Below are 26,310 nucleotides of genomic sequence, written 5' to 3'. Positions count from 1 at the left end.
CAAAGCACAGTGCAGTGTTTCTACTTCACACTATATACTTTGCAGTGGTGGGCCACACAATAAAAACAATCCTGCAAAGGGCTTTTAATTTGAAATTAAGTATTCAGACACAGCAGTGGGCCTCAGATGGGCTGGAACAGTTTAGTCGCGATTGTGTGCACTGTTGTATATAAGTTACCAATATTAGCATGAAACATAGTAAATTTGGATTTTATTTAGTTTAGCTCCTTTAAAGTTTTTATGGCATTTTTCCCAGTAGCTTGGCGTTTACAGTATCGTATTTTTCGCACTACAAAGCCACTTTGCTGAAGTACAGCATTATTAAAGAGATTTAGTTTTCTGCAGTATTAGCATTAGCCGCTAACTGCGCAAAGCACTAGCTCCTTGGCCGTTCAGAGGTGAGTATTATCAGCCTGTACCCTGCTGCTAACCCCGGATAACACTGCTGAAGCAGCATTAGCCTTAGCCGCTAGATCTTTTGCTGTTTAGAGGCGTGTTTATCGGACTGTAGCCTGCATGTTTACCATGTTAAAAACGGTTAGCCATTAATGCTAATGCTCCAGCTTTAGTGGAAATCTGTAAATCTAAGCTTACTGTAAATAAACAAAAGCGCTTTACTCACCTTAATAAACAGATTTCAGGAGAGAAATCTGTGTAAATTAATATCCAGTGCTTGTTTAACTTGTCTGACTCGTCTGAAATGTTTTTTTTTTTTTATGGTCAAAATTACAGTTTTGTTTACTTCAATTAGCTTAGCTTTAAGGGTCTTGGCACTCAGCAGTGAGACCTGCTAAATTTAGAAGCAAAACATTGCGACACCCCTGTTTCTACTACTAGTTACTAGTGTCCGATGTGCCGTATCTACCTCACTTTACTACCCTACCTTCAGCTCAGTCTGCAGTGTTAAGTGCTTCCTCTGTTGCTGCACATGGGTAAAGCTCAGTTTTTTGTTATTTATAATGTAATTGCTGCTCTTTCCAAGTTTTTTTTTTTTTTAATTAGTCAACTGCCGATAATTTGGTGATAACAATAAAATACCGTTTATTGTAAAGCTCTAATCCCTATTGGAGTATCATTAGCTCACTGATGGTGGTGTCATCTCTCGGCTGTAGTTGTACAGTGCTGCTCTACTGTAACTCACATCCGTTGACAGCTAGCTGATGTAGCTTCGGGCTGAGCTTCACGATCAGCAAAGTGACGGGTGGCGTATGCCAGAGTGTCCTACCCTCTCCTATAGTACAGCGGGTGGCCAGGTGCCCCAGGGGGTCAGAGGAAGAGCTTGTGCTGTGAATAAAACTGAGGACAGAGAGACGAGGAAACGTAAAGGAGGGCAACTGTGCTGATGACGGGGAGACCTTGCCTGTGGCCGTGCTGAGACGATGGGTGTGAAAGCAGGAGGCTGGCCTGTAGTGGACAGCAGGGCTACAGGGTATAGCCTACAGAACTGTCACAGGACGCCTCCGAGAGGCAAACCCTCACCATTGTCCTTTCATAGATGATAGACTGTGACGCAAATAAAGGAAGAAAGAGAGGGCAGACACAGATATTGCTCACTCAGCTCCGTTTCTCATTTCACTGATTTTTTTTTTTCAAGATTATAAAAGTAATTAATTGTGACTGTGATTGTGCCCATCCTTTGTGTAGTTGTGTTCTGAAGTGTGTTTACATGCTGACTTTACAATTAAATGGCCCAGGATGATGAGAGTATTTTACATATTTCTATACATTACATATTTACTTTGATTATGCCTATGAACCCCCTGAAGGGAGTGCAAAAGCCCATATTTAATTGTTGTTGCATTTATTTTTGCACAGCAGTGGTAGACATTAAAAATCTGTGACTAAATTCACACAGCAGGTACATGTGGCCCAAATACGATTTTCATCGAGTTTCATCATATGTAATTACTGTAACATAGTGGTGTAAGAAAATATTGATATATTCAAGTGTCAGGATATTGTGTTCTGCAATCATTTTCAAATGCAATGTCAAATTTTAAGTATTAAGTAAAGATTGCTCTCAGACAGTAGTTTATGTGGCACATTTTGTTCATTTTGTGATTAAATGCCCTCACCTGTTCACCCTTCATAGAGATCACACTGTTCTGATTGGATAAAAAATGTTAACTTTTCTTTTACTCAGAGTTTAAATATAACTGAGTTTTTATTAGGGCTGTTAAGGTTAAAGCATTAAAGCATGCTATTAATTTGGATTCAGTAACGGGCTATTATTTTTTTTACACTAACTAATTCTGTCAACAAGTTTGACGCCAACTTCTGCCGTAATCTGCCCTGCCCCCACCCAATTCACAGATTTTTTTTTTTTACCAGAGCAGTTTGCTTGTGGTGAGAAGGTAAATATACTTCTTTTAATTGAGCTAATCTGCTGATAAGGCACAGTTTAATCTGATATATTAGCCAGATAATATACTGCTATGAACAAAAGCTGTATTTGCTGCTCCAGGCTGTTTACATACTCAGTCTGTGCTGCGTTCACTGCTCACAGCTGCAGAGATATCTTCACTGCATTGACAACACTTACACACTGCTTTTGGATTACTTTATGCCACTCCTGGTGCACAAATTCAAGCAGTTCAGATTGGTTTGATGGCTTGTGATCATCCATCTTCCTCTTGGTTATATTCCAGAGGTTTTCAAAATTTGCTAAAATCAAGGAAAAACATCATCATTAAGTGGTATTTTATTTTTTTTCCAGAGCTGTACAAAAATTATCATTTTAAATATTTTTTTTTGTGTGTTTCAGTAATTTTACAAAGAGCTGAGCCAAGCTCCTTTTGAGCAAGCCAAAGGCAACAGTGGCAAGGAAAAATAATCTCTTTGAGCTAGAGGAAGAAACCTGGTGAAGAACCAAAACTCAAAAGGGGAACCTAGTGTTTCCTAGTGTTATTGTTTTGGATGAAATGATAGGAAGCAATGTTACTCAACAAACTTTCAAAACTAGAGAAAATTAGCATAAAATCTGATCACATTAAAATGATCTGTATATTGATGTTTTACAGATGTAGCAAAGCAGTTTAACAGCTATAAGTAATAGGACAAAATATCCATAACACATAAAACACAAAAAATAATCCCTCTATAATCAAGCCAAATAATAAAAAAAAAACTCAATTGAAGCTTGAGGAAGGAACCTTAGCAAGAACCTTGATTCAAAGGAGGACCCATCTTCTTCTGGCCAGTTACCAATGATAAATTCTTAATTAAAACTCAAACCATCCCATCATATACGTCTATTTTTATACTGAGATATATAGTACTGATGTAGTTATAGTAGTGGCGGTAAGAATAATGAGTCCATGTGTTCGTCAGTGTAGTCTGTAGTAGAGAGAGGGCTGAGTAGGCTGAGACAGGTCAGTTAGCAGTAGCTGGACAGTAGGTAGCTGAGAGCACAATAGTTGAATCTCCATAAGCATCAGGGTAGATAAAAAAAAACTGCAGAGATGGAATAGTTCTGAATGGATTTATCTAGTACAGATACAGAGAATTTGAATAGATTATCATTGTGTAGGTATCTGTTCCAGCAGATCTGACTATAACAGCCTGACTATAACAGGAGAGAGCCAGAAGGTAACATAGACATGAGCGCACTTTTGGCTTTTTCATGCCACTGTACTACCTGATAGAAACGGTATTAAAGCATAGTTAAGTATGTGTAGTTTGCTGTAAGAGGAAAGCCTGCTGTAGCTCTAATTGTAATAATTGTTAGTAGTTTAATAGTATTAGATTTAATTGCTGTTTTTTCCAGGAATGGGCCTAGATCTTTGTGATAGACCTGCATTCTGTTGCCGAGTCTCATTTAGACAGTTTGTGTGTGTGTGTGTGTGTGTGTGTGTGTGTGTGTGTGTGTGCGTGCGTGTGGAGGTAACTGTTATTGCCTTCCTAAGCCTGTTGTCTGCTCAGCTTCCCAGTGCTGTCATAAATGTTTCAGCGATGCCCTTTGATAATGAGGCTGCCGTCTCCTTTTTTTTAATCCATTCAGAAATATCAACCTGCATATTACAGTGGCAGGTGTGTTCTCAATCGATACACAACTCCATCTTAATAATTAATGCTCGAGATGTCACCACAATGGGGAAATTGACTCCAGACTCAATTGTGGCATTGCGGTCGCAGTGTGTAGATAGAGCTAATTTAAAAAGCAACACAGTGGAAAGCTACAAATCTGCAGTGTGCTGGGAAAGGCTATGGACAAGACTTGAGTTTTAAACTAGGCTGTGTTGGAAGTTGAAAGCTGCACTGGACTGCTACAGTGAAATATCTGCATTTTATTAATTTTATTGAATTGAAAAATTGCAGAAATAAATAGTGCATCTATCCGAATGAATGTTGCACTGACTTTGGATCTGATAACATGTCTCTACAAACCATCACTGATCATCAGTACATTTTTCATATCAATTGTAAATCAAGGGAGCAGAGTCTGGAGGAAGAGTGGAGAGACACACAGTCCAAACTGCTTGAGGTCTAGTGTGAAGTTTTCATAATCAGTGATGGTTTGGAGAGACATGTCATCTGCTGGTGTTGATCCACCAGCTATATCAAGGTTAAAATCAGTGCAGTGTTTTCCCACAAAATCTCACAGCACTTCATGCTTCCCTCTATAGGCAACTTTTATGGAGATGCAGATTTCATTTTTCAGCAGGACACACTGTGGCACACTGCCCACACTGCCACAAGTACCAATTGGTCTTCTGTAATATTGTTTTTTTAATTGGCTGTAAGACATAATTATCAACAATTAAAGAAATAAACACTTAAAATAGATCTCTTTGTGTGTAATACATCTATATAATATGAGTTTTACATTTTGAACACCATCTTAATAATTAATGCTCGAGATGTCACCACAATGGGGAAATTGACTCCGGACTCAATTGTGGCATTGCGGTCGCAGTGTGTAGATTTAAAGCTAATTTAAAAAGCAACACAGTGGAAAGCTACAAATATGCAGTGGACTGGAAAAGGCTCTGGACAAGTCTTGAGTTTTAAACTAGGCTGTGTTGGAAGTTGATTGCTGCACTGGTCTGCTGCAGTGAAATATCTGCATTTTATTAACTTTATTGAATTGAAAATTTGCAGAAATAAATGTTGCATTTATTTAAATAAATGTTTTTCATTTCTATTTTTTATTAAGTTTCTTACCTTTCAATTTTATAAATGTTTTTGTATCAGGAATTGATATTAGCTTTGCCAGGCATGCAAAAACAAGTCAGATATAGGCATCAGGGGAACTACATGTTATTAAATGTAAAGGGTCACTTACACTTACTAGCCTGCTCTGTGAATGTTTATTCAGTGTGATTAATGCATGATATAAACATATTTGTTTTGTCAGATGTGTTTGTGTTTGTTTATAATTGTAGCGTAGATAATGATTACAGGACAAATTTATTAATAAGTAATGAAAGAAATCAGTGCAGGAATTCAGACAATTCTAAAGAGGGTTCTCTCACATGTTCTTGCAACTGTACAGATACCCAGTCCACCCACACTTCAGCTGTCAGTAAGTGTTGGCTCTTCTCTGTTGTTTTCAGTGCGGAGGGGAGATGTTCTGGCGGCCTGGAGCGGCATTCGTCCACTGGTCACAGACCCAAACTCCAAAGACACGCAGTCCATCTGCCGTAACCACGTCGTCAGCGTCAGCAGCAGTGGCCTGGTCACCATCGCTGGTCAGCTTCCTCTGAAACAATGAGATCTTTGTAAATGCTCTGTTAGCTCTTTGAGGTCTGCTGTTACACTGGCTCAGTGTAGGCTGATGGCCAGGGAATTTCTGCTTCTGTAGCTTTAAGACAGAACACACATCCTTTATTTAGACCTGCTAGTTCTAGTACTTTGGGGACTTTGGGGACACCTGCCTTGTTTAGTCCAGACTTTGTGACTTTTTTATTTTTACAAGCCAAAAAATAGCAGGTGTAAAAGGTGCCATGAGCCATGTTCCGGTCCAAAGTGTCCAAATATGGTCCGGCCAAAAGAGGTGGTCCCAAATCTACCGATCCATGGTCTGGTTTGTCAGTAGTGTGACAACACTTTTCTACACAGCAAAAACTGTAAAATTGAAATTTTGTTTTATAGTTAGTTTATAGTTAAACAGCTGAGAGTTGATTTTCACCCTCAAAAGTGTAATTTTAACTCATTTAGATTGAATCGGTGTTCAGTGATGGAGTTGAATATTTCAGTTTTAACCCAAATAAACCCATTAATCCCATTAAATACTCCACCCAGTTAAACTAATGATTTGCATAATGGGCGTGTCCCATTCAAACTTGATGACCAGGGCTCCCTTCCATTGGGTATTCCATTATATTTTATATAATGGTTGTTTGCCCAGCCATCGTGCTGTAGGCTATAAGAGCAAGTTACCATCTTCTGTACTAAAAGTTATGACAAAGTGTTGGCAACCTCCCCAGAATAATATTTCTATAATATCCTATTCAGTCACATCAGTTGCCTAAAATATTTAGTCACATAAATTGCCTAATTGTCTTCTTTTTTTTTTTTTAACTCTTTTTAATGTTAGCCTAAACATTTAGGTAGTAAGTAAAAGCTCTGGTAAGGTGTTAAATGTTTAACTATTTTTAAATTGTTGATTTTACTCTAAAGAGTGTGAAGCTGGCTATATAAACCCTGGGAAAGAGTTAAAATCAACTCTGTGGGAGTTAATTCAACACTTGACTTTTTGCTGTGCAGATGGTTTGCAATTTACATTACATTACATTACATTTCATTTGGCAGACGCTTTTGTCCAAAGCGACTTACAATAATGAAGTACAAAAGTAATAGGAATTAAGATAATCCGTTTTTTAGGGCTTAAAGGAGGTCGAAGGGAAATAAAGGGATAGAGAAGTGAAGGAGGGGAAGAAGGAGATGAGGTTAGAATTAGTTAGTTTGTTAGAGGTGTTAAGAGAGTAAGTGCTCTTTGAAGAGCTCTGTCTTCAGGAGTCTCTTAAAGATAGTGAGAGATTCTCCTGATCTGGTAGTAGAAGGTAGTTTGTTCCACCATTGGGGAACTCTGTATGAGAACAGTCTGGATTGCTTTGTGTGAATGTTTGACAAAGCGAGGTGATGTTCATTGGAGGAGCGCAGCGGCCGGGAGGTAGCGTAAGCCTTCAGGAGTGAGTGCAGGTAGGAAAGAGCCTGTTCTGTCATCACCTTGTAGGCGATTGTAAGAGTTTTGAATTTGATGCGAGCATCAACTGGTAGCCAGTGGAGCTCAATGAGCAGTGGGGTGACATGTGCCCGTTTAGGTTGGTTGAAGACCAGACGTGCTGCTGCATTCTGGATCATTTGGAGTGGTTTTACTACGCAGGCCGGGAGGCCAGTTAGCAGGGCATTGCAGTAGTCGAGGCGTGAGATGACGACTGCTTGTACCAGGAGTTGGGTGGCCTGTTGCGTCAGAAACTGTCTAATTTTCCTGATGTTATAAAGCGCAAAGCGGCAGGATCGAGCAACCGAGGCCACATGGTGCGTGAAGGAGAGCTGGTCATCAACCATTTCAGACCTTCTGAATATCAACCTTATTTTGCGATACCCACTTTCACATGTTTCTTCTTCATTTGTGTTAGAATATCCAGTCAGTTCATAATAAATGTTTTTTTGCCATATTACTTTAAAGTGGCTTGCTATGCTAACCTAGAACTCCAATAGGCAATTTAACCGTATTTTACTGCTTTATACAGCATAGCTAACCAGCTAGCATCAGCTAGCCATCAGCTTGCTCCTAACCTAGTTCTTAACCATTGATGAAGTTGACAGGTTGGGTGCTGGAAGTGTATCAAAGAACAGGTTAGCTTTAGAGCTAATCTAATCTATGTGTAGAGGGTAAACCTCACAGCACAAGCTGTTTCTGTGGGTTAGGATGTTCTGGTTTTGGTTTATTCTCTATGAAAAGAGCAGACATATGGGTGTTTGGTTAAATGTATTAAATTTAACCCTATATAAACACAGCTCCTTTTCTGTAGAAGGTGGTGAATATAAGTTAGATTGAATTCCTCGAGTCATTGATATTTTTGTGTTTTGTTCAAAACACTGCTGTTCACCCTGTATTATATTACCCTTATATTACCCTTATATTATATTACTTATCCTGTAGGTTCGTTATTACTATGGGAGTAACCTATAGGGACACTCTGCCCACGTAGGTGATGATGCCACTTTCAAGTGTTTAAACTCCCTCTGTTTCTCTTTTAAGGTGGTAAATGGACCACATATCGCTCCATGGCAGAGGAGACCATAGACGCTGCAATAAAAGAGCACAAGCTTACAGCTGGACCCAGTAGAACCATGGGCCTGTTGCTGGAAGGAGGGAAGGACTGGACTCCCACTCTCTACATTAGACTAGTTCAGGACTACGGCCTGGAGAATGAGGTGAACTATTAGGACCAGAGTACCATTCACTTCAATTCCCAATCAAATATGGGTCTAATAAGCTGGGTTCAAAACTGTGCACCATTCAGTATCTCTTACATGTGAAAATCCAGATTAGGGCTGCACGATATGGAAAAAATGTACATTTAGTGTTTTTTTTTTTTTGACAATATATATCTTAATATTAAACAATGCAGAACCTGTGACATCACCAGCCCCGCCCCCACCTGCGTGCTGTCTCACAACAGAGATCCAGACCAACTGAAAGCTGAGTCAGCACTTTAGAGTCAGCCGATCACTAAAAACCCAAGAAAACAGCAAAACAACATTTAAACAGGCATTTAAATAGCCTTTTGAAAGCTTAATAATAGCATTTTTCTGGGATTAAAAGCGTGACTTCAGCTTTAACTGGAAATATCTCCATAAAACTGTGCCGGACTGAGGTGCATAGCTTTTCGCCTGCCGCTGCATTTACAAGCACGTGCCCAGCCATGTGAAGGCCTTGCAGTTACCTCGTGTTTACACCTGCTCCCTTCAAACTTGCGCTTGTTTGCAATGATACTGTGATATTGACATTTACACTGTTTAATAAACTCTGAATTATATAATAAATGGAAGGAAGTTGTTTTAAAATATACAGAGTAGTTATTTATCTGTATATGCAGGTAAATAGCTAGCTTGTCCTTAATCTAAAAATGACATTATCATGGATTTTATATATATTTTTTATATATATATATATATTTTTGTGTTTGCTTATTACTCTATGCTGGTTACAAAAGTCTTGTACTTTTATCTCTGTTCTTAATTTAAGCCATTTTCAATGCATTTTCATGCAAAAAAATGAGATTTAAATTTTAAAGCATCACAATGGTTAAATGACCCCTGCAGTCCCTTGAATGATAGCCTGTCTATTTTTGCATTGCAACAAGTTCTGTCCAGAGTTCATTAACTTTTGCCACCACAATTACATCTTTCCTCTGAGGGTGATATCCCCATTAATGAGCTATTACCTGAACAGCTCTTCCCCTGAGCCCTTTATAAGATCACTCTTTATTTGGATTATTTTATGCCTCCATTAGAAAATCAATTTGAACAGCCTTTAACACGGTGCTGGGCAGACCCTCGCTCTGAGTCTGACCGCTGGACTCCTCTGTCTGCTTCAGACGGGCCACTCTGGAGCAGGCTAAGCTCAGTCAGGTCTGCTGTGGTCCCCTGTGGATCGGCCGGGGGGAGAGAGACTGGCAACCCCTCGTTAGGAGCAGGGGAGGCTCAGCGGAGCCCCGGCCTGATGATGGGCCTCCTGTTTTTTTCTTTTTTCCCAGCATATTTAAAAAGGTCAGCATGCAGATATTTCTGACAGCACTTGACCTTTGGCGAGAGATGCAACAGAAGGGTTCGAATCGAAGTAAAAGCGGTGAGGTTTGTATTTGTCCAAACGCTTAATGAAGCACCGGACTCTGGGCATCAGCCACAGAAAGACAGGCAGTTCACCCAACACTGGAGAAAACACAGTGCAGCCCAGACTGGAGGATCCAGTAGAACGCCACAGGCCACTGTACAACAAGTTCAACACCAGAAAGGTTACTTTCACACAGAAAGTAAAAGAGTCCCAAATCTGAGCTTTCACTTCATATGTGACACAGCTGTGTCGTTTGTGTGAAAGTGTGAACGTCAAAAACACATTCAATCTAACATTTTCTACAGCATATGAGTCAATATGTGCTTTTGAAATATGTTACATATCTGATTTGCAGCAACGTGACTGTCAGAAAAGTTAGATTGGCATTAGATTAGGCATTAGTTAATTTTAAATTAAAGAGAAGAAAAACAGGGCTTGATTAGGTGCTGTCACTATGATCTGAGAATAGTATTGCCATCAGCAGCCGGAGTCTGAGAGAGCACAGTTTGGCTTGCTTCTAATGTTGGGGCAATACTAATGATTGTTGAAGGCCTAATTAGTGTGTGGTGTAATTGGCCATCCAAATTGAAAGAAAATGGGATAAAATTAAAAATAAATGGACTGTGTTTGGACTGATGTCTCTGTTCCAATAATATTAGAAGACTTGTGTCTCAACTGCTCAGTGTTTCTTATTGAACGGTTGCATTGTGGCTGCAAATAAAATGCTTAAAAACAAGATTTAAAAAGAAAACAAAGACACAAATAAAATAAGTAGGCGTGGCCGAATAGCATTCTCTTTTTACAGTCAGCTGACCACATTCTCAGTGGTAAGCCCGTCTGCAGCCTATTAAACTCTTGTGATGCCGAGGAAGGTGAAACCAAAACTTCAAGTGAAGCATTGGTGTTTAGCTCATGATAAGACGTTACACACAAAATGAACACTTTACAGACAAATGTTGTATATTGATTGGACATTGTAATTGAAAATATTGGAATTGGATTTGGTCTACATTTACTATGTTACTGTGTAAACACAGGCAAGCTCCAGTCTACAGAAACAGAACTGACAGTTCAGTGAAGATCAGCATGACACTGTGGAATAATTCCAGTTAACACATGCCACTCACTGTACAGAAGTCTTGAAATTTAATGCTGCGCTAACAAGAGCTTTATCACCTGTCTCCACTCACTCCACAGGTGGCCCAACACCTGGCAGCCACCTACGGAGGCAGGGCCTTTGAAGTAGCCAAGATGGCCCAAGTCACCGGAAAGAGATGGCCGATAGTGGGCAAACGCCTTGTGTCTGAATTCCCCTATATAGAGAGTGAGGTAAGTATTCACACAAAAACCTCAAATCATACACCATTGTCCGAGTCTCATTACTCATTTGTACTCTGACCCCTTGTTTTCTAATATTCTTCTTCTTCTTGGAACTGAATTAGTAGGTGAAGTAGTTGAAATCTTTTCCTCTATGAAGTGAGAAAACACCTCAAGAAACTGTTTGTTGCCAAAATAAATTAATTAAAAGCACACTGCTTAATCAGCAGCTGCCAGTGCTGCTCTGAATTGGAATCCTGCCAGTCTGTTCTGATGTAGAGATTAAGTTCAATTATCTCAGTGATGGAATTTAGTTACATTTATGGCATTGCTTATCTTTAATAGGAAGTGATGCCAATTGATTACAATTATTTGTCATTAATTGGCATTACTATCCCTAGAAGAATTAAGACACTCTACCTTTCTATTCCAACTAGAATCTGGACACCCTACCCCCCTATCCCAACTAGAATCGAGATACTGTACCTTTCTATCCCAACCAAAAATTGGTTACCAACAAGGATATTCGGGGGCTTTGCCCAAAGGGAGCACAATTGGCCTTGCTCCCTCCGGGTGGGTAGATAGCGCTATCTCCCCATCACACTTAAAGGTGGCAACGGGCGCTGTGCTTTCCTCCGAGGACGCTAGCCGTTCAGGCAATGATTCATCAGCAGCAGCTCGAAAAAAGGTCGGAGGAGGCGTGTGCTCGTCCGCATCCTCCTAGGGTCACAGGAGCCACTGGTGATGGAGACGCACATAGATGTGGGACAATTGGATAGCCAAATTGGGAGAAAATGGGGAAAAATCCGAAATAAAATTATAATAATAAAAAAAAAATCAGGATACTCTACCCCTCTATTCCAACAAGAATTGGGACACCTTACACTTCTATCCCAGCAAGAATCAGGACACCCTAAAGCATCTGTGTATTTTATTAAGTAAACGGAATGGCATTGGCCATGTAATGCTGATAATTGAATAACTGTGATGAATCTGAAAAAAAGCTTTTTCTGGGGAATTGTCTACCAAACAACAATGGCCTGGCACAATTATCATTATTATAAAATATATGGACATGGCATCAGTCATGTCAATACTGACAGTATTACGCCCTTTACGTATAGTTGAGGAGAGGGAAATCCATTCAAATGAAATGGTCTTAAAGTGACAGTAAAATTGTTTAGTGTTATTGTGTTTGTATATTTATGATCCTAAAAAAAATAAATAAAAGTAGTTATCATAACTCAAGCAATAATATACCTCAAAACCCAGTATCATAAGAAACATTCCTACATTTGTTCAATTTTCAAATCTTCAAAAAAAACGTTTGTCATCTAACTATATTTTTAATTAGAATCATTAAATTGTTGAGGTTAAATTGAACCCATGGATAAAAATCTTAGTACGTTTTAATCGTAAAAGGAGGGTATGGAATTGAACATAGAGTAACATATTAATGTGAATATGAATTATTGCTACATAAGTATTGCTGAACAGTATTACTAAACATTTTTATTACTGCCGCTGAAGGCTTTGCTGACAGTATGTTATTGTGCTGCTTGTGTTCAGGTGATCTATGCTATTAAAGAGTATGCCTGCACAGCTATTGATGTGATTGCTCGGAGGACGAGGCTGGGTTTCCTGAACGTTCAGGCTGCAGACGAAGCTCTTCCACGTATTGTAGAGATCATGGCTAAACAACTGGACTGGAGCGAGCAGAAGAAAACAGTATGTCAAATATTTCTTGACACCTTTATGACCCTAACAAGAGTTAATGACTTATTGTTCTTTATGAGGGTGTTTTTACACTAGCCTTTTTCTAGACCTGGGAGTGTTTGCTCCGTGAGTTTGGTAGGTTTGTTTAAGAGTAAAAGCTGTTTTGGTCTCACCATTGAATAAATTAAATAGCCACAATATATTTTGAAAATACAATTACAAAAATCAATAAAAAAAAAACTACCTTTTAAAAATATTTATTAAAGCTCACCTTCCGTCGTTTTTTCTTTCATTTTAAAATGTCTAGTTGTGGTCTCTAGTATGAATGAATGACATGTGAGCCGTTTTTGTAAAAAAAAGTGCTCAGGTGTCTCTGTATAGCTCTTTTTTAATGGACTGTTTTAGGGGTGTGTCCAAAATGACCGGATTCCAGCTTTGCTCATGAATATTCATACATGCAAACAGCATGCAAATATCTCTCCTCTGATTGGCTAGGAGCACTGCGACGCCCCTCCGCCGCTCTGCCGCTCACTGCCTCCCACCTCCTAACTGATGAGCGGTGATGTTGCGTCGCTTCAGCTCCGCCTCTGGGAGTTTCTCGAGCCAAGTTGGGCTGGTCTGTGAGTTTCTGCCTAAGTAGGCAGAAAGATAATTCAAAATTCACCCGTTTTTCGGAGGGGGGGAGGGGGGATTTCTTTGCTTAGCTCCTGCAGACAATGGGGGCTGCAAAACAGTTTAATGTGCAGGTGTACACATTCAACTCGGAGAGACCTACTGTATTCCACAAAAAACAAGAAAAATCGGATTTTCGCGGAAGGTGAGCTTTAAAGACTAAACATTTTTAATAACAGAAGACTTTTACGTCAGTTTTGCTACTCTAATCACAAATGTTACTATGCTAGTCCTGTACAGCTTGTATCATTTAGCTGGAATACAGCCAGTATGTGAAGGTGTAGAAAACTAATAGAAAGCACAGTAAATTATGCTGAACCCTTTTTTTTAACAGAGTTCCTTGAAAAAAAACAATAAAATATTTAAATAAAATATATTGTTTATTGTTCAGTATAAATACTAAATCAATATCGAAAGTTCATTTTCGACAAATATTCTGGGTAGCCAAATTCTGGGCTCAAGAAAATGGTCTGTGACGAGGCCTATGTTTTAATGCATTTTTTTTATAATACCATGGTGTAATAATCACAATACAGCAAAATAGCAAGTAACAAATCACACTGTGATTGTAACAAAAAGTTGCAAATTTAAAATTTGACTGTTATAATTACGCAGCACTGGCCTGCACTGTGATCTGTCTGCGCCCTGCACCTCAGAATGTTTCTAACTAGGTGAGTGTGACTGTGGCCACAATGCAAGACAAATGGAAACTCTTTGTGGGGAGAAATCAGAAGTACAGGCACCCAAGATACGCACTGCAAGTGAGCATAAACACATCTTTAATGCAGGGATTGCATCCCGCCTTCACAAAGTAGTTGTTCGGATCAGCAATTTCAGTTAAATACTGTATATCATATAACAGATGAACACAGTGATATTTAAGAAGTGAAATGAAGTTTATATGAATTACAGAAAGTCCGCAATTATTCTTTAAACTAAATTAGGCAGGTGCATAAATTTGGGCACCCCAACAAAAAAATGACATCAAAATTGAATAGATCGTCCTTTTGCAGAAATCTTTGCAGAAACAGCCTCTAAATGCTTTCTGTAGCTTCCATTGAGGGTCAGGCTTCTGGCTCAAGGTATTTTGGATCATTCTTTTTTACAAAACATCTCCAGTTCAGTCAGGTTTGATGGTGTCTGAGCATAAACAGCTCGCTTTTAAATCACTCCACAGATTTTCAATAATATTCAGGTCTTGGGACTGAGATGATCTTTCCAGAACGTTGTACTTGTTCCTCTGCATGAATGCTTTAGTAGATTTTGAGCAGCGTTTGGTGTTTAGTGTCTTGTTAAAGTATCCAACCCAAGCGCAACTTCAACTTTCTCACTGATTCTTGAACATTGTTCTCAAGAATCTGCTGATATTGACTGAAATCCATGTGACCCTCAACTTTAACAAGATTCCCAGTACCTGCACTGGTCAGACACCCCCACAGAATGATGAACCACCACCAAATTTTACTGTGGGGAGCAGTATTTGTGTTTTTTTCTGCCATGCATAAATAACTTCCCTCCAAATAACTCAGTCCACAGCACCTTATTCCAAAATGAAGCTGGCTTGTTTAAATGTGCTTTAGCATACCTCAAGCGACTCTGTTTGTGGCGTGTGCTCAGAAAAGGCTTCTTCTGCATTACTCTCCCACACAGCCTCTCCTTGTACAGAATAACAGTGTGCAGAATAGCTGAATGGTGCCCAAATTGTTTAATACCGCTGCAGTTAAAAAGCTCAGTTTTAATGCTTAAATGATCTAACACTAACTGAACTAAATGTAGATTGTACAATGCAACAACAGATCAACCTTGCTTTGTACTCTGGTCCGGGCTTTTTAGGCATTCAAACACTCTTGGTTGTTATACTGCATTGAGAGTGTGAACAGGGGTGTGTTAAAATAACAGCTCATGTATTTTAAAGCACTTTAACATGATGTTATCCTTTCTATATGTTATTCCTCCCTCAGACTCTTTTCAGATGAGAAATAGACGCTAATCATTAGGGTTATGTAATGCTCAGTATGTACCTCAGCACAGCTATTGTTACCCTCAGTCTAAAACTGCTGGCCTAGCAGGGAGTCCACCGCCTAAAATAGCACTATTCAAAGAGACCGTATCAGTTCAGGCCCATACCTGTGTATTACTATGCTATTACGTGGGTGTGAGAGGTGTATTACCACAGCAGTGCCCATGTCTGTGTGTGTGTGTGTGTGTGTGTGTGTGAGGGGTGTATTACCACACCAGTGCCCATGTCTGGGTGTATGTAAGTATGTGTGTGAGAGAGAGGGGGTGATAGGGTTACTCTGGCCTTTCTACGTAGATCCTGGGTTTCCTGTCTGATAAACAAAAGCGCTAATAATAGAGTTCTGCACAGCTTTGATATTTTCAGTTCCCATGAGTTAACCGCTCTCCCTTCTCTCAGCACACAATACAGGTACACCACACCCTACACACACTCTCTCCACAGGGAATCACTGCAGCGCAGGTATATTTACACACAAGCTCAGCGGAAGTGCTCGAAGTTGTGGCCGTCAGTTCCTCATAAGTTATGACAGTGTTTTTTTTTTTGGTTCTGTTAAAACACACTGCAAAAAAAATCCCATGTAATACAAACAGTTAATTATTACAAATGTAATATACATATTATGTTATGCAAATAAATTAATATACCTTCTATAAACTACTGACAACACTTTTTCCAAATTCACAAAAAAAAATATTGACCTTTAGATCATTTATTTGCAGAAAAAGAGAATAATGGGTAAAATAACGAAAAAGATGCAGAGCTTTTAGACCTGAAATTATGCAAAGAGATTCAGAAAATCAATTTAGAAAAGTATTCAGAAATCAATATTTTTGGAATATCCCTCATTTTTTTTATCACTTTAATGTGTCATGCTCTCCACCAGTCTTTCACACTGCTTTTGGGTGACCTCATGCCAGTCCCGGCACAAAAATACAAGCAGTTCAGCTTTTTTTTATGGCTTGTGACCATTCATTTTCTTCTTAACAATAACATTTTTTTAATAATGTATTGTTCATTGATTTTTTTTAAGTAAATGCTCTAAATGACAATATTTTTGTTCAGAATCTTGGAGAAATGTTTTCAGTAATTTATAGAATATATATAAATGTTTATTTTACTCAATATACCTATATACAGGTGCTGGTCAACGAATTAGAATAATTTGAAATAGTGCAATCATGAAATTCTTTGAATGCATTTTTTGTGCAGAAAGCAAATCAGGTGGTCACCGCACCTGTGCTACTCGTTAGACTAATCACAGAACTCGTTACCTGGAAAAAAATTTGCTCAGCTGAGCTTTCCAAAAGGCCCATTTAGGCCATTTAACTGTGACACTGTTGTTTTATTGAATTAGAATAATGGAGAAACCGTTTCATTGAATTAGAATAATTTTTATTATAATTACAATCATCACTTTCTCAGTATTTTGTGGCTGCCCCCTTGGCTTGTATGACTGCCTGAAGTCTCCGCAGCATCGATTTGACCAGCTTGTCGCAAGTTTCCGCACTCACAGCTTCCCAGGCAGTGGCGATGTTCTGCTTCAGTTGGTCCAGCGTAGTAGGCTTTCTGTCGCGAATTTTCCGCTTGACGATGGCCCAAAGGTTTTCAATGACATTGAGGTCAGGCGAGTTGGCCGGCCATGCCAAAACTTCAAGCTGTTTTTTAGTGAACCAATCTTTGGTCGACTTTGCCGCATGAGCCGGTGCAAGATCCTGTTGAAATATGAAGTCTTCTTCGCCGAACTGTTCCTCAACAGTCGGAATCAGGAACGTTTCCAGAACATCTTGATATACGGCAGCATTGACAGTCTTCTTGAGGAAGCAGAGTTTCCCTACACCTCGAGCGGACATGCATCCCCAGACCATAACGCTCTGGGGAAACTTGACGGATCTTTTCACGCACTCGTGGTTGTAGGTTTCGCCACCACGACGCCAGACACGAGGACCTTGGTCACCGAAGGAGATGCAGAAGCGTGATTCGTCACTGAAGACCACTTTCTGCCAGTCTTCAGCAGTCCACTCGCTGTGTTCTTTGGCCCACTTCAGCCGTTTCTCCATTTGTTTCTTGTTCAGCATCGGTTTTACTGCTGGAACGCGAGATTTGAAGCCGAGTTGGCGCAGACGACGGTAAGTGGTTGATCTGGAGACGTCAGCGCCGGTCTGCTTGTTCCACAAGTCGGTGAGCTCGGAAGTGGACTTGAACCGGTTGCTGACTGCGATCTTTCTCAGCTGCTTGTTGTCGCGAGCAGAAGTTTTTCGGACGCCGGAACAGTTGGTGCGCTTGCTGCAGTTTTTCTTGAGAGCTTTGCAGACGGAAGACTGGCTGATGCCGAGCTGCTCAGCAATTTTAGTTTGGGTCAAGCCTTGTTGGCGAAGGGCTTGAATTTGAGCCACCATTCCGGTTGAGAGGTCGCGCTGCTTACCCATGATTGATTTTACAACTTAGAAATTCTACTCAACCCTGACTTTATACTGCACAGTGAACACTCTTCACAGAAAACAAAAATTCGAGCATTTATTCTAATTCAATGAAACGGTTTCTCCATTATTCTAATTCAATAAAACAACAGTGTCACAGTTAAATGGCCTAAATGGGCCTTTTGGAAAGCTCAGCTGAGCAAATTTTTTTCCAGGTAACGAGTTCTGTGATTAGTCTAACGAGTAGGACAGGTGCGGTGAACACCTGATTTGCTTTCTGCACAAAAAATGCATTCAAAGAATTTCATGATTGCACTATTTCAAATTATTCTAATTCGTTGACCAGCACCTGTATAGTAAAATCAGAGAAATTGATTAATTTTTACAGAACTGCGTATACAATAACGTTAAAAATGTATTTGCTCCTTAAAAATTTATTTTGTTTTTGCATATTTGTCATTTTTACATTTTTCAGATTATCAAACAAATTTCAGTGTCAGACAGAATTTACACATTCAATGCAGGAGACATATCCTGCAGGTCAGTGCAGCGTTTTTTAATTTTCATGGGACATGTCAAAAGTCATGGGACATGGATACTAGTTCCATGTCTCAACACATTTCACACCTTTTTCAAGTTTACATGAGTTGAGTTGGGTAATAATCACATTTTTACTTTGCAACCAGCCAACAAAATCATGTGACACAAATTTAAAACTTTCTGTGAAAAGTGACCAAGTTTATTGGCATATAGGGATATACAGCTTTCTCTGTATTGCTGCAGAAACACAGACTGTTGGCTGCTGTTTCTGGTGAACCTGTACTTACATACATATACAGTCGTCCTGTTCTGTGTCTCTCTGTAGGAAGAACTGGAGGCAGCCAAGCAGTTTCTTTATCAGGAGATGGGCTACAGAGCTCGCTCTGAACAGCTCACCAAGACCAGCGAAATCACACTCGCTCCACAGGAAGTGGCCAGGTACTGTGTGTGTCTGTGTTAGGGGTTGCATAAATTAATCGACTAGTCGACCACCGCATCCATTAATCACTACACAAGGAAGATAATTTAACAGAATATTTTAACATTCCAACAACTTTTCTTGCAAATATTCACTGTGAATGACTAGGGCTGGGTATCGAAATTCAGTACCAAAAAGGCACTACAGAGTACTGAAAAGGTCTAAAAGAAAAACGGTGGCTGTTTTCGATACGCAGCGACGTAAAAACAACCGCCACAGCGCACACAAGAGGAGAGCACGCAAAGAAACCCAGATCCTTTAAATTGTCCAAACACAGCCGCTGCGCTGAAATCTCTCGGATGCTCCTACTGTCTCTCTCTATCTCACTCTCATTCACACTGTCTCTCCACTCTCTCTCACTCTGTCTCTCAACCACTTGCTCTCTTTCTCTCTCTCTATTTTTCTACTCAGAGATATTATAATATAGTAAAAATGTGTAAAAAAAGTGATTGACACCACTAATATAAATATCATTTAATTTTGCCAATCTAATGCAGATATTTAACAAAAACCCTCTGAAATGCATTCAGTAATATTCTTAGGAAAAATATGTGTAGTTTAAGCAGTTAACGTAATGCTGTTGTTTTTGTTCTTAATAAAGCGCCACAATCACGCTCACTGTTTGTTCCAACAAGATCCAGAAAGATGGAGCCTCTTATGATGACAGTATGAGAAAAAGATGACTCATGTCGGCTGTTAAATAAATGCGTTTTGTGAGAATAATTATCGCTTTTAGTATTTTTTGATTGCATTAAAAAAAGATTTCCAAAAAGTATCGTTTGGGTATCGGTATTGAAAATTTGAAAACAATACCCAGCCCTATGAGAGGTGAGGTAAACATCAGTATTACTGCATACATGTGTTTATGTTCCTCTTTAAAGGTATCTCCTAAGAAGCACTGAATGTAAAAGTATAAATAACAGTTGTGCTGTTATTTGAAATACAGTTTAATGGAATCTTTGCTTTTGTCACACAGCATCCAACAGCACAAATTAAAAAGCTAAAATTTCAGCCTCCTGAGTTTCTTCAGAATTTGCTATGTTAGTTGTGACTACTTTTTTGAATTAATAGTTGACTAGTTAAAGTGATTAGTCATGCAATCTGTGTGTGTGTGTGTGTGTGTGTGTGTGTGTGTATATATACATGTGATTTCAGCTATTTACTGACACTAATCTGATCTACAGGTATAAGAAGCGCTTCTACAAATTTGATAAAGAGAGTAAAGGCTTCATCACTACACTGGATGTGCAGCAAGTGTTAGAGGTGAGTGTGCGCTTTAATGGTGCATTGATATTTAAAATTCTTTATATTAATAATAGTACTATTAAAATGTACTTTGTGAAAACACGTAACTCGCTAAGAGCTGTTTTCACACACAGATCCACCAAATATACTGCAGTTTCTGTTTGAATTAACATGGAGTTATCTCCAAAACAGCAATTTTATAGGAGAGAGAAAAAACCTTGTAAACTTTTAATGGAAGTCAATGTAAAAATAGTTTATTTCAGTTCATTTCGAAGTATTTCTATTTATCCGTTTATCAAGAAATTTTGGCACAGTGTAAGGGACAGTTTGTCTGTTCCAATTATGTAGTAAACTAAAAATCAACAAAAATGGAGATAAGTGTTTTTCATAGGACAGCGACGATTTATTCTAATATTAGTGTTGTACTGAGTAAATAAACATTCACTTCCCAGAAAAGGAGATTTTTAAATCACATTTGCCTTACTCTTTTTTTTTTCAGTTTATATGCATATACTTACTATTCTGCAATTCAATATTATGGTACATTATGATCTTTTTTACATTATTACTGAACACAAATTCAAAGTCGTGGCATGTTACTGTTTTTTTTTAAATACACAAAATATTTTTTTTTTCATTTGTTTTAATTGAATGCTTAGAAAAGATTATTACATCTGTTATTTTAAATATTTCTTAAATAATTATAGTTTTTTTTTTAAGTGTGTTTTGTTCTGCAGCCAAAATAGCAGCAAAAGTCTCACATGAAATAAAGCATTAAGTGCATGATTGTTTCTTCTACCCTCAGAAACTCAGTATCCAGATTGACGAGAATGCGCTTCACGAGATTCTTAACGAGGTGGATCTGAATAAAAACGGACAAGTGGAGCTGGATGAGTTTCTGCAGGTAGGCTGTGGTTGTATGTAGAGAGTCGGTTGATCAGACACGCTGTAATCAGACCCGTTGATTCAGACACATTATGGCTACTGTATTTATAGCGCAGATCTTTCACAGTGAGTCTGTTCCTCTGTCTGTATTTGAGTTTAAGAGGCAGGACGTGATGGGAGCTCCCGTGGGGAGCGACGGAGGTGTGAACACTTAACTATTCTGTACGCGCGTCCGGACCCGAGTCCTGACAGGCCTGCAGTAATTAAAAGCTCTGAGATGTCTTCATGGAAGTTGGAATAATGAGCATGTTCTCTCAGGGTAAATTAGTACAGAGTCGTGTGGAGTTTGTCTCTTTGAAAGAGGCATGAATTAGATTAGCACTTTAATTGATAGGAACCAGAGGACAGGTGTTAAAATATGATGGTCACTGTCCGTTTTAATTTGCTTTTAATGAGAGACCACCAGTGGAACGTGTGTAAGGTAATGTTGTGGGACATGACACACACACACAGTGCTGAAAAGCTTCTTGTTTCATTTGTTCCCAGGTCTGTACAGCGTTAACTCACTACAGCACTAACGAACACTGGAGTAAACTCTGTTACTTCTCTGTGAGGAGGAGTCTTACACTGCGGTTGAGGCCCTTTTACATTGAGTACGGACATAAAAAACAATGATTTTCAGCATAAATAAAAAGTAATCTAATCCTTCTGAACTCAACAGTAGCGATGTTGTGTTTACATCGCTTAATAAAAACACTAATACGTCACCAGACGCTGTAAAAAAAAAAGTGTGAGTTACAGGATTGGGGTCAAACTTGGTCAAATTAAACACATGAACTAACACATTAATGATGACAGCACTAAAAAAGAGGAAGCGGTTATTAACGTAGTGGAACCTTTACACCAAGTCTGACATATTTTTGTCTTCTGTTTAATCTCTTTAGATAAGACCAACAACTCCATAACTCTCTAAAATATCAGTTACAGACTCATTAAGAAACAGCATCAATGTACCGTATTTTCTGTTTATTCACAGTAAGCTTACATTTACAGATTTCCACTAAGGCTGGCCAGTCAGAGCTACACTGAGGAACCCTGAGTGTTTTAGTAAGCCAGGCCAGTATTAGCTAGTAGTTCATCACACGTATCTTGTTTTAATATGGTAAACGTGCAGACTACAGTCCGATATACTCACCTCTGAACAGTGAAAGAGCTAGCACTTAGTGCAGTAAGTGGGTAATGCTAATGCTGCTCCAGCAATGCTAGCTGCGGTTAGCAGCAGGCTACAGACCAATAATACATACCTTTGAATGGTGAAAGAGCTAGTACTTAGCGCTGTTAGCCGGTAACAAATGCTAATACTGCTCTAGCAGTGCTAGCCGCAGCAGGATACAAGCCGATAACACTCACCTCAGAATGGTGAAAGAATTAGCACTTAGTGTGGTCAGTGGCTAATGGTAATACTGCCTCAGCCTCGGTTCTGGAGAACTAAACTGAAACTCCTGTATAACGCTGTACTTCAGTAGAGAGGGTTTACTGTTCCTTACAACCTGACTGATAGCATTCAAACATAAGGTGCACCAGATTATAAGGTGCACTGGTGATTTTTGGGAAAATTAAAGGATTTTAACGGCACCTTATAGTGCGAAAATTACGGTAATCAATTTTGTTAGGTAAATCAGACTTGAAACTAATTCACTCAACGAGTCGGCTTTTCACTTAGCCCAAATGCATCCAAACACCACATAGATCACATGATGATTCAAGACATATCAGAGTTTAAACGTCTCTCAGATTTTAAATGCCTTATTTACTGTTTCCTCTGCTTTTCAGTGATCAAATGAATCAAAATGCCGGTTCTTTTCTTAAACTTTGATTCCAAACGGAAGCGCGTGTGGGTGTGAGAGATTCAGAGAGTTTCTGGTTAGGAGGACAGCTCACACAGCTCACAGCTCAGGGACAAAGTTAACTATAAAAAAAAAATTATTATGTTCTTAATTGAAATGAAGAATAAAAATAATTTTATTATTATAATTTTTATTATTGTTCCATGTTCAAATCCTCTAATATTCCAATAATTTCTAATGTTTTAGTTTTTTTGCTGTGGTATTGTTTCAGAATGAGTATTATGATATTTAGGCAGTTTACTCATACTTTTGGCATTGTAACAGCACTTGCCCAGAGTGTGACCTGTATATATTTATATATATGTATATATATAAATATATATATATATATACTATTTATGGAACTACTGCTCCATTTAAGGTGGAATAAAACATTTCTAAAGAAGCTAGACCTTTAGCCTTATGAAGAGTTTGCTATTGGTCTGATTATGAGTGTGAAAGGATCGTGCAGGTGAATCTTTAGCACAAGAGGAACATCATCAAAGCTCAGACGTTCTAGTGTCTGATCGGATCTTTGTTCTCTTTTCTGATTGGTTTAGCTCATGAGCGCGGTGCAGAGGGGCCAGATCTCGGACAGCCGATTGGCCATCCTGATGAAGACAGTGGAAGAGGGGCTGGACCTGAGGGGGCCGGTGTCTGTAGACCGCAGTGGTGGAGGGGTGTAAGAGTGTCTCCTAAAATACGAGCCTGCAAAAAGGTGACCGCTTTACTGTCGGAAAACTCGGCAACCAATCGCCTGCCTTCCATTACCATTCAAATACATTCCTGTTTGTATGCTGCTTTGCATTTATTTTAATACGCACAATAACTGTTGTTAAATAGTGGAATCTGTGTTATGTAATAATATAATTTAGCAGTTATGAACGTTTTTATTCTGTTCCTTTAGAGTTTCTCTGTTTTCTTGCACTGGGTTATACTGCTGATGCATGCAGTGCCGTTTTTGTGCTTTTCACTGGGCAGTGTTGTTTTCTGGCCACTGCTGCTGCACTGTGTTCTAAAGCAGCTGTATTGTACTTTTTTCTGCTGTGCCATTTGTACGCATGTGAAGAAAGCATGGGAGGAGAAGTATGTGCAGTATACTGTACATGGAGCTACAATCTTTTGCACTTTCTGTAGATCTTCTCAAGTTTACACACGCAGGGTTACTGTGTGGTTACTGCTGTTAAACACAATCACCAATATTTTTAACACTCCTGCCATGTCACTGTTATCTTTATACTTTGTCTTTTCTAAGGTGATATTTATTGTCAAAGGGGAGTTTCAGAAGCTTTTACAAGATTTCTGCAATCATTCACTCAGTTCATTCAGTTATTTGATTAATAAAATGGAAAAACAAAAAACAACCCACACAGCATTCACAAAGTTTAGGCAAAATTTGCTCTCTGTTCATCTTACTAGCTCCACCCACCATTTAATTACAGACTGTAGTCCTGCATCTGTTTCTCTGCATATTTTATTATCTTCCTCTTGCTCTGTTCTTCACTTCATCAGACACAGCAGTGCTGCTGGGGGTTCTAAACAATGATAATTCACAAAAAAATCATCTGTGGTCACAGGACACTGCCCACAAGAAGCTGCCCACAGGATTCTATTGGTTGGTGGACTATTCTCAGTCCAGCAGTGACAGTGAGATGTTTAATAACACCAGCAGCACTGCTGTGTCTGATCCCCTTATGCCAGCACAACACACACTAACATCTCATACACAAAAAAAACAGTACAGTCACTGCAGTGCTGATAATAATGACCCACCACCCAAATAATAGCTGCGACGTGGTGGTCTCTCCTGTGGGGTCCTGACCATTTTAAGAACAGGGTGAAAGAAGATTAATAATAAAGTATGCACAGAAACAGATGCAGGACTACAGTTTGTCATGATAGAACTACAAAGTCTTCTATATGATCAGTGGAGCTGACAAGATTGACAGTGACTGGACATTTCCATTCCCCAACGTTTTCTGTTCTGGCTCTGTATATGTCTCTAAAATAGACTATTCTGCACCAACCTTTCACACACACTAAACAGATTTCTTTTCCAAAAAATGTAATGGTTTAATTCTGCAGACATCTTGAAAAATCAGTGGAATTCCCCTTTTAAATTTAGCCTGTCCTGTATTAAACATGTAATGCTTCAGTCCTGGACAGTGATTTTCTGCAGTGCTGAATGAATAGAATGTAATTTTGATACTGTTTTGACAATTCTGCCTGAATATGCACAGTGTTTTTAATAATATCAATTTACAATGCTGTCTTTTACATAACCCTAAGAGGATATCTTTTATGAAAGGAATGTGTCGCTAATCCATTGTCTTTTGCTGCAAGATTACAGTAAATCACAGTGAATTTGTTCATTATTTTAAAAAGAAAATCTTTGCAGGATTGTTTTTAGAGTTACTAGACGTTTAAATGTGAAAACAGCGTGAGGTAACGTACAGAGCGCGGATTTATAAGGGATTAACAGTATTTAATGTGCCTTGTTTTCTACAGAGCCGTTGCTGTAAATGAACTTGACATGTTGAATCTCACTCACACCCTTTTCAACCTATTATTTGGCTCTGTGTTCTCTTGAGCGAAATTGTGTTGAGTATGTTTTCTTTTATGAGGATCGCTACTTTGTGTTAAAAATGTATTAAGAATGTATTAAGAATGGAATGGTAAATTCACTACGTCTGTTGGTTTTATTACATCACAAATATGATATCTTGGCAAATTAAATCATTCCAAAATGTGTTCCTGACATTTCTAAATCTGGTTGTGCAGCAGACTATAAGTCATCCTACAACAGAAACCCAATGCTGCAAAAACTCATTTAAGGGAGGCAGGTTGCCACATAACCCTCAATCCTTTAATATTCCAATAATTTCTGATGATTTAGGTTTTTTGCTGTGATATTGTTTCAGAATGACTATTTAGATATTTAGACAGTTATAATTTTGGTATTGTGACAACACTAGCCCATAGAGTCACAAGTATATATACAGTATTTATGGAACTGCTGCTCCATTTAAATTGGAATAAAACATTTCTAAAGACACTAGACCTTTAATCTTGTGAAAAGAGGGCTGAGGGAACATTGAGGCTATTGGTGTGATTATGAGTGTAAAAGGAACGTGTAGGTGAATCATTAGCACAAGAGGAACGTCATCAAAGCTCAACGAAATTTCTCCCCAATTTACACGGGCAATAACCCAACGCACTCATTAAGACTCCCCCTATCACTAGTGATGCCCCAAAATTGGAGGGTGAAGACTAGAACATGCCTCCTCTGATAAATGTGAAGCCAGCCACTCGGAGGAAAGCCCAGCGACTCAGTTCCAAAACATTAG

General features: G+C 38.9%; 1 protein-coding gene across 4 annotated transcripts in view; it reads left to right on the top strand.

Annotated features, from left to right (window-relative positions):
• The window catches only part of gpd2 (glycerol-3-phosphate dehydrogenase 2 (mitochondrial)), a 70,635-nt gene extending 44,542 nt beyond the window's left edge, over positions 1-26,093 (top strand). For all 4 annotated transcript variants that reach the window (XM_049479062.1, XM_049479064.1, XM_049479065.1 and 1 more), the window contains exons 10-17: positions 5,556-5,690; positions 8,210-8,385; positions 10,985-11,116; positions 12,674-12,832; positions 18,795-18,907; positions 20,132-20,210; positions 20,998-21,096; positions 23,524-26,093. In XM_049479062.1, coding sequence (XP_049335019.1) covers positions 5,556-5,690; positions 8,210-8,385; positions 10,985-11,116; positions 12,674-12,832; positions 18,795-18,907; positions 20,132-20,210; positions 20,998-21,096; positions 23,524-23,649 — 1,019 coding nt within the window. In that variant the 3' untranslated portion in view covers positions 23,650-26,093. The remainder of the gene's footprint in view (positions 1-5,555; positions 5,691-8,209; positions 8,386-10,984; positions 11,117-12,673; positions 12,833-18,794; positions 18,908-20,131; positions 20,211-20,997; positions 21,097-23,523) is intronic.
• The last annotated feature ends 217 nt before the right edge of the window (positions 26,094-26,310 follow it).

The sequence above is a fragment of the Astyanax mexicanus genome, chromosome 5 (genome assembly GCF_023375975.1).
Source record: "Astyanax mexicanus isolate ESR-SI-001 chromosome 5, AstMex3_surface, whole genome shotgun sequence".
Taxonomy (NCBI): Eukaryota; Metazoa; Chordata; class Actinopteri; order Characiformes; family Acestrorhamphidae; genus Astyanax; species Astyanax mexicanus.
This window is presented reverse-complemented; position numbering and strand designations above follow the sequence as displayed.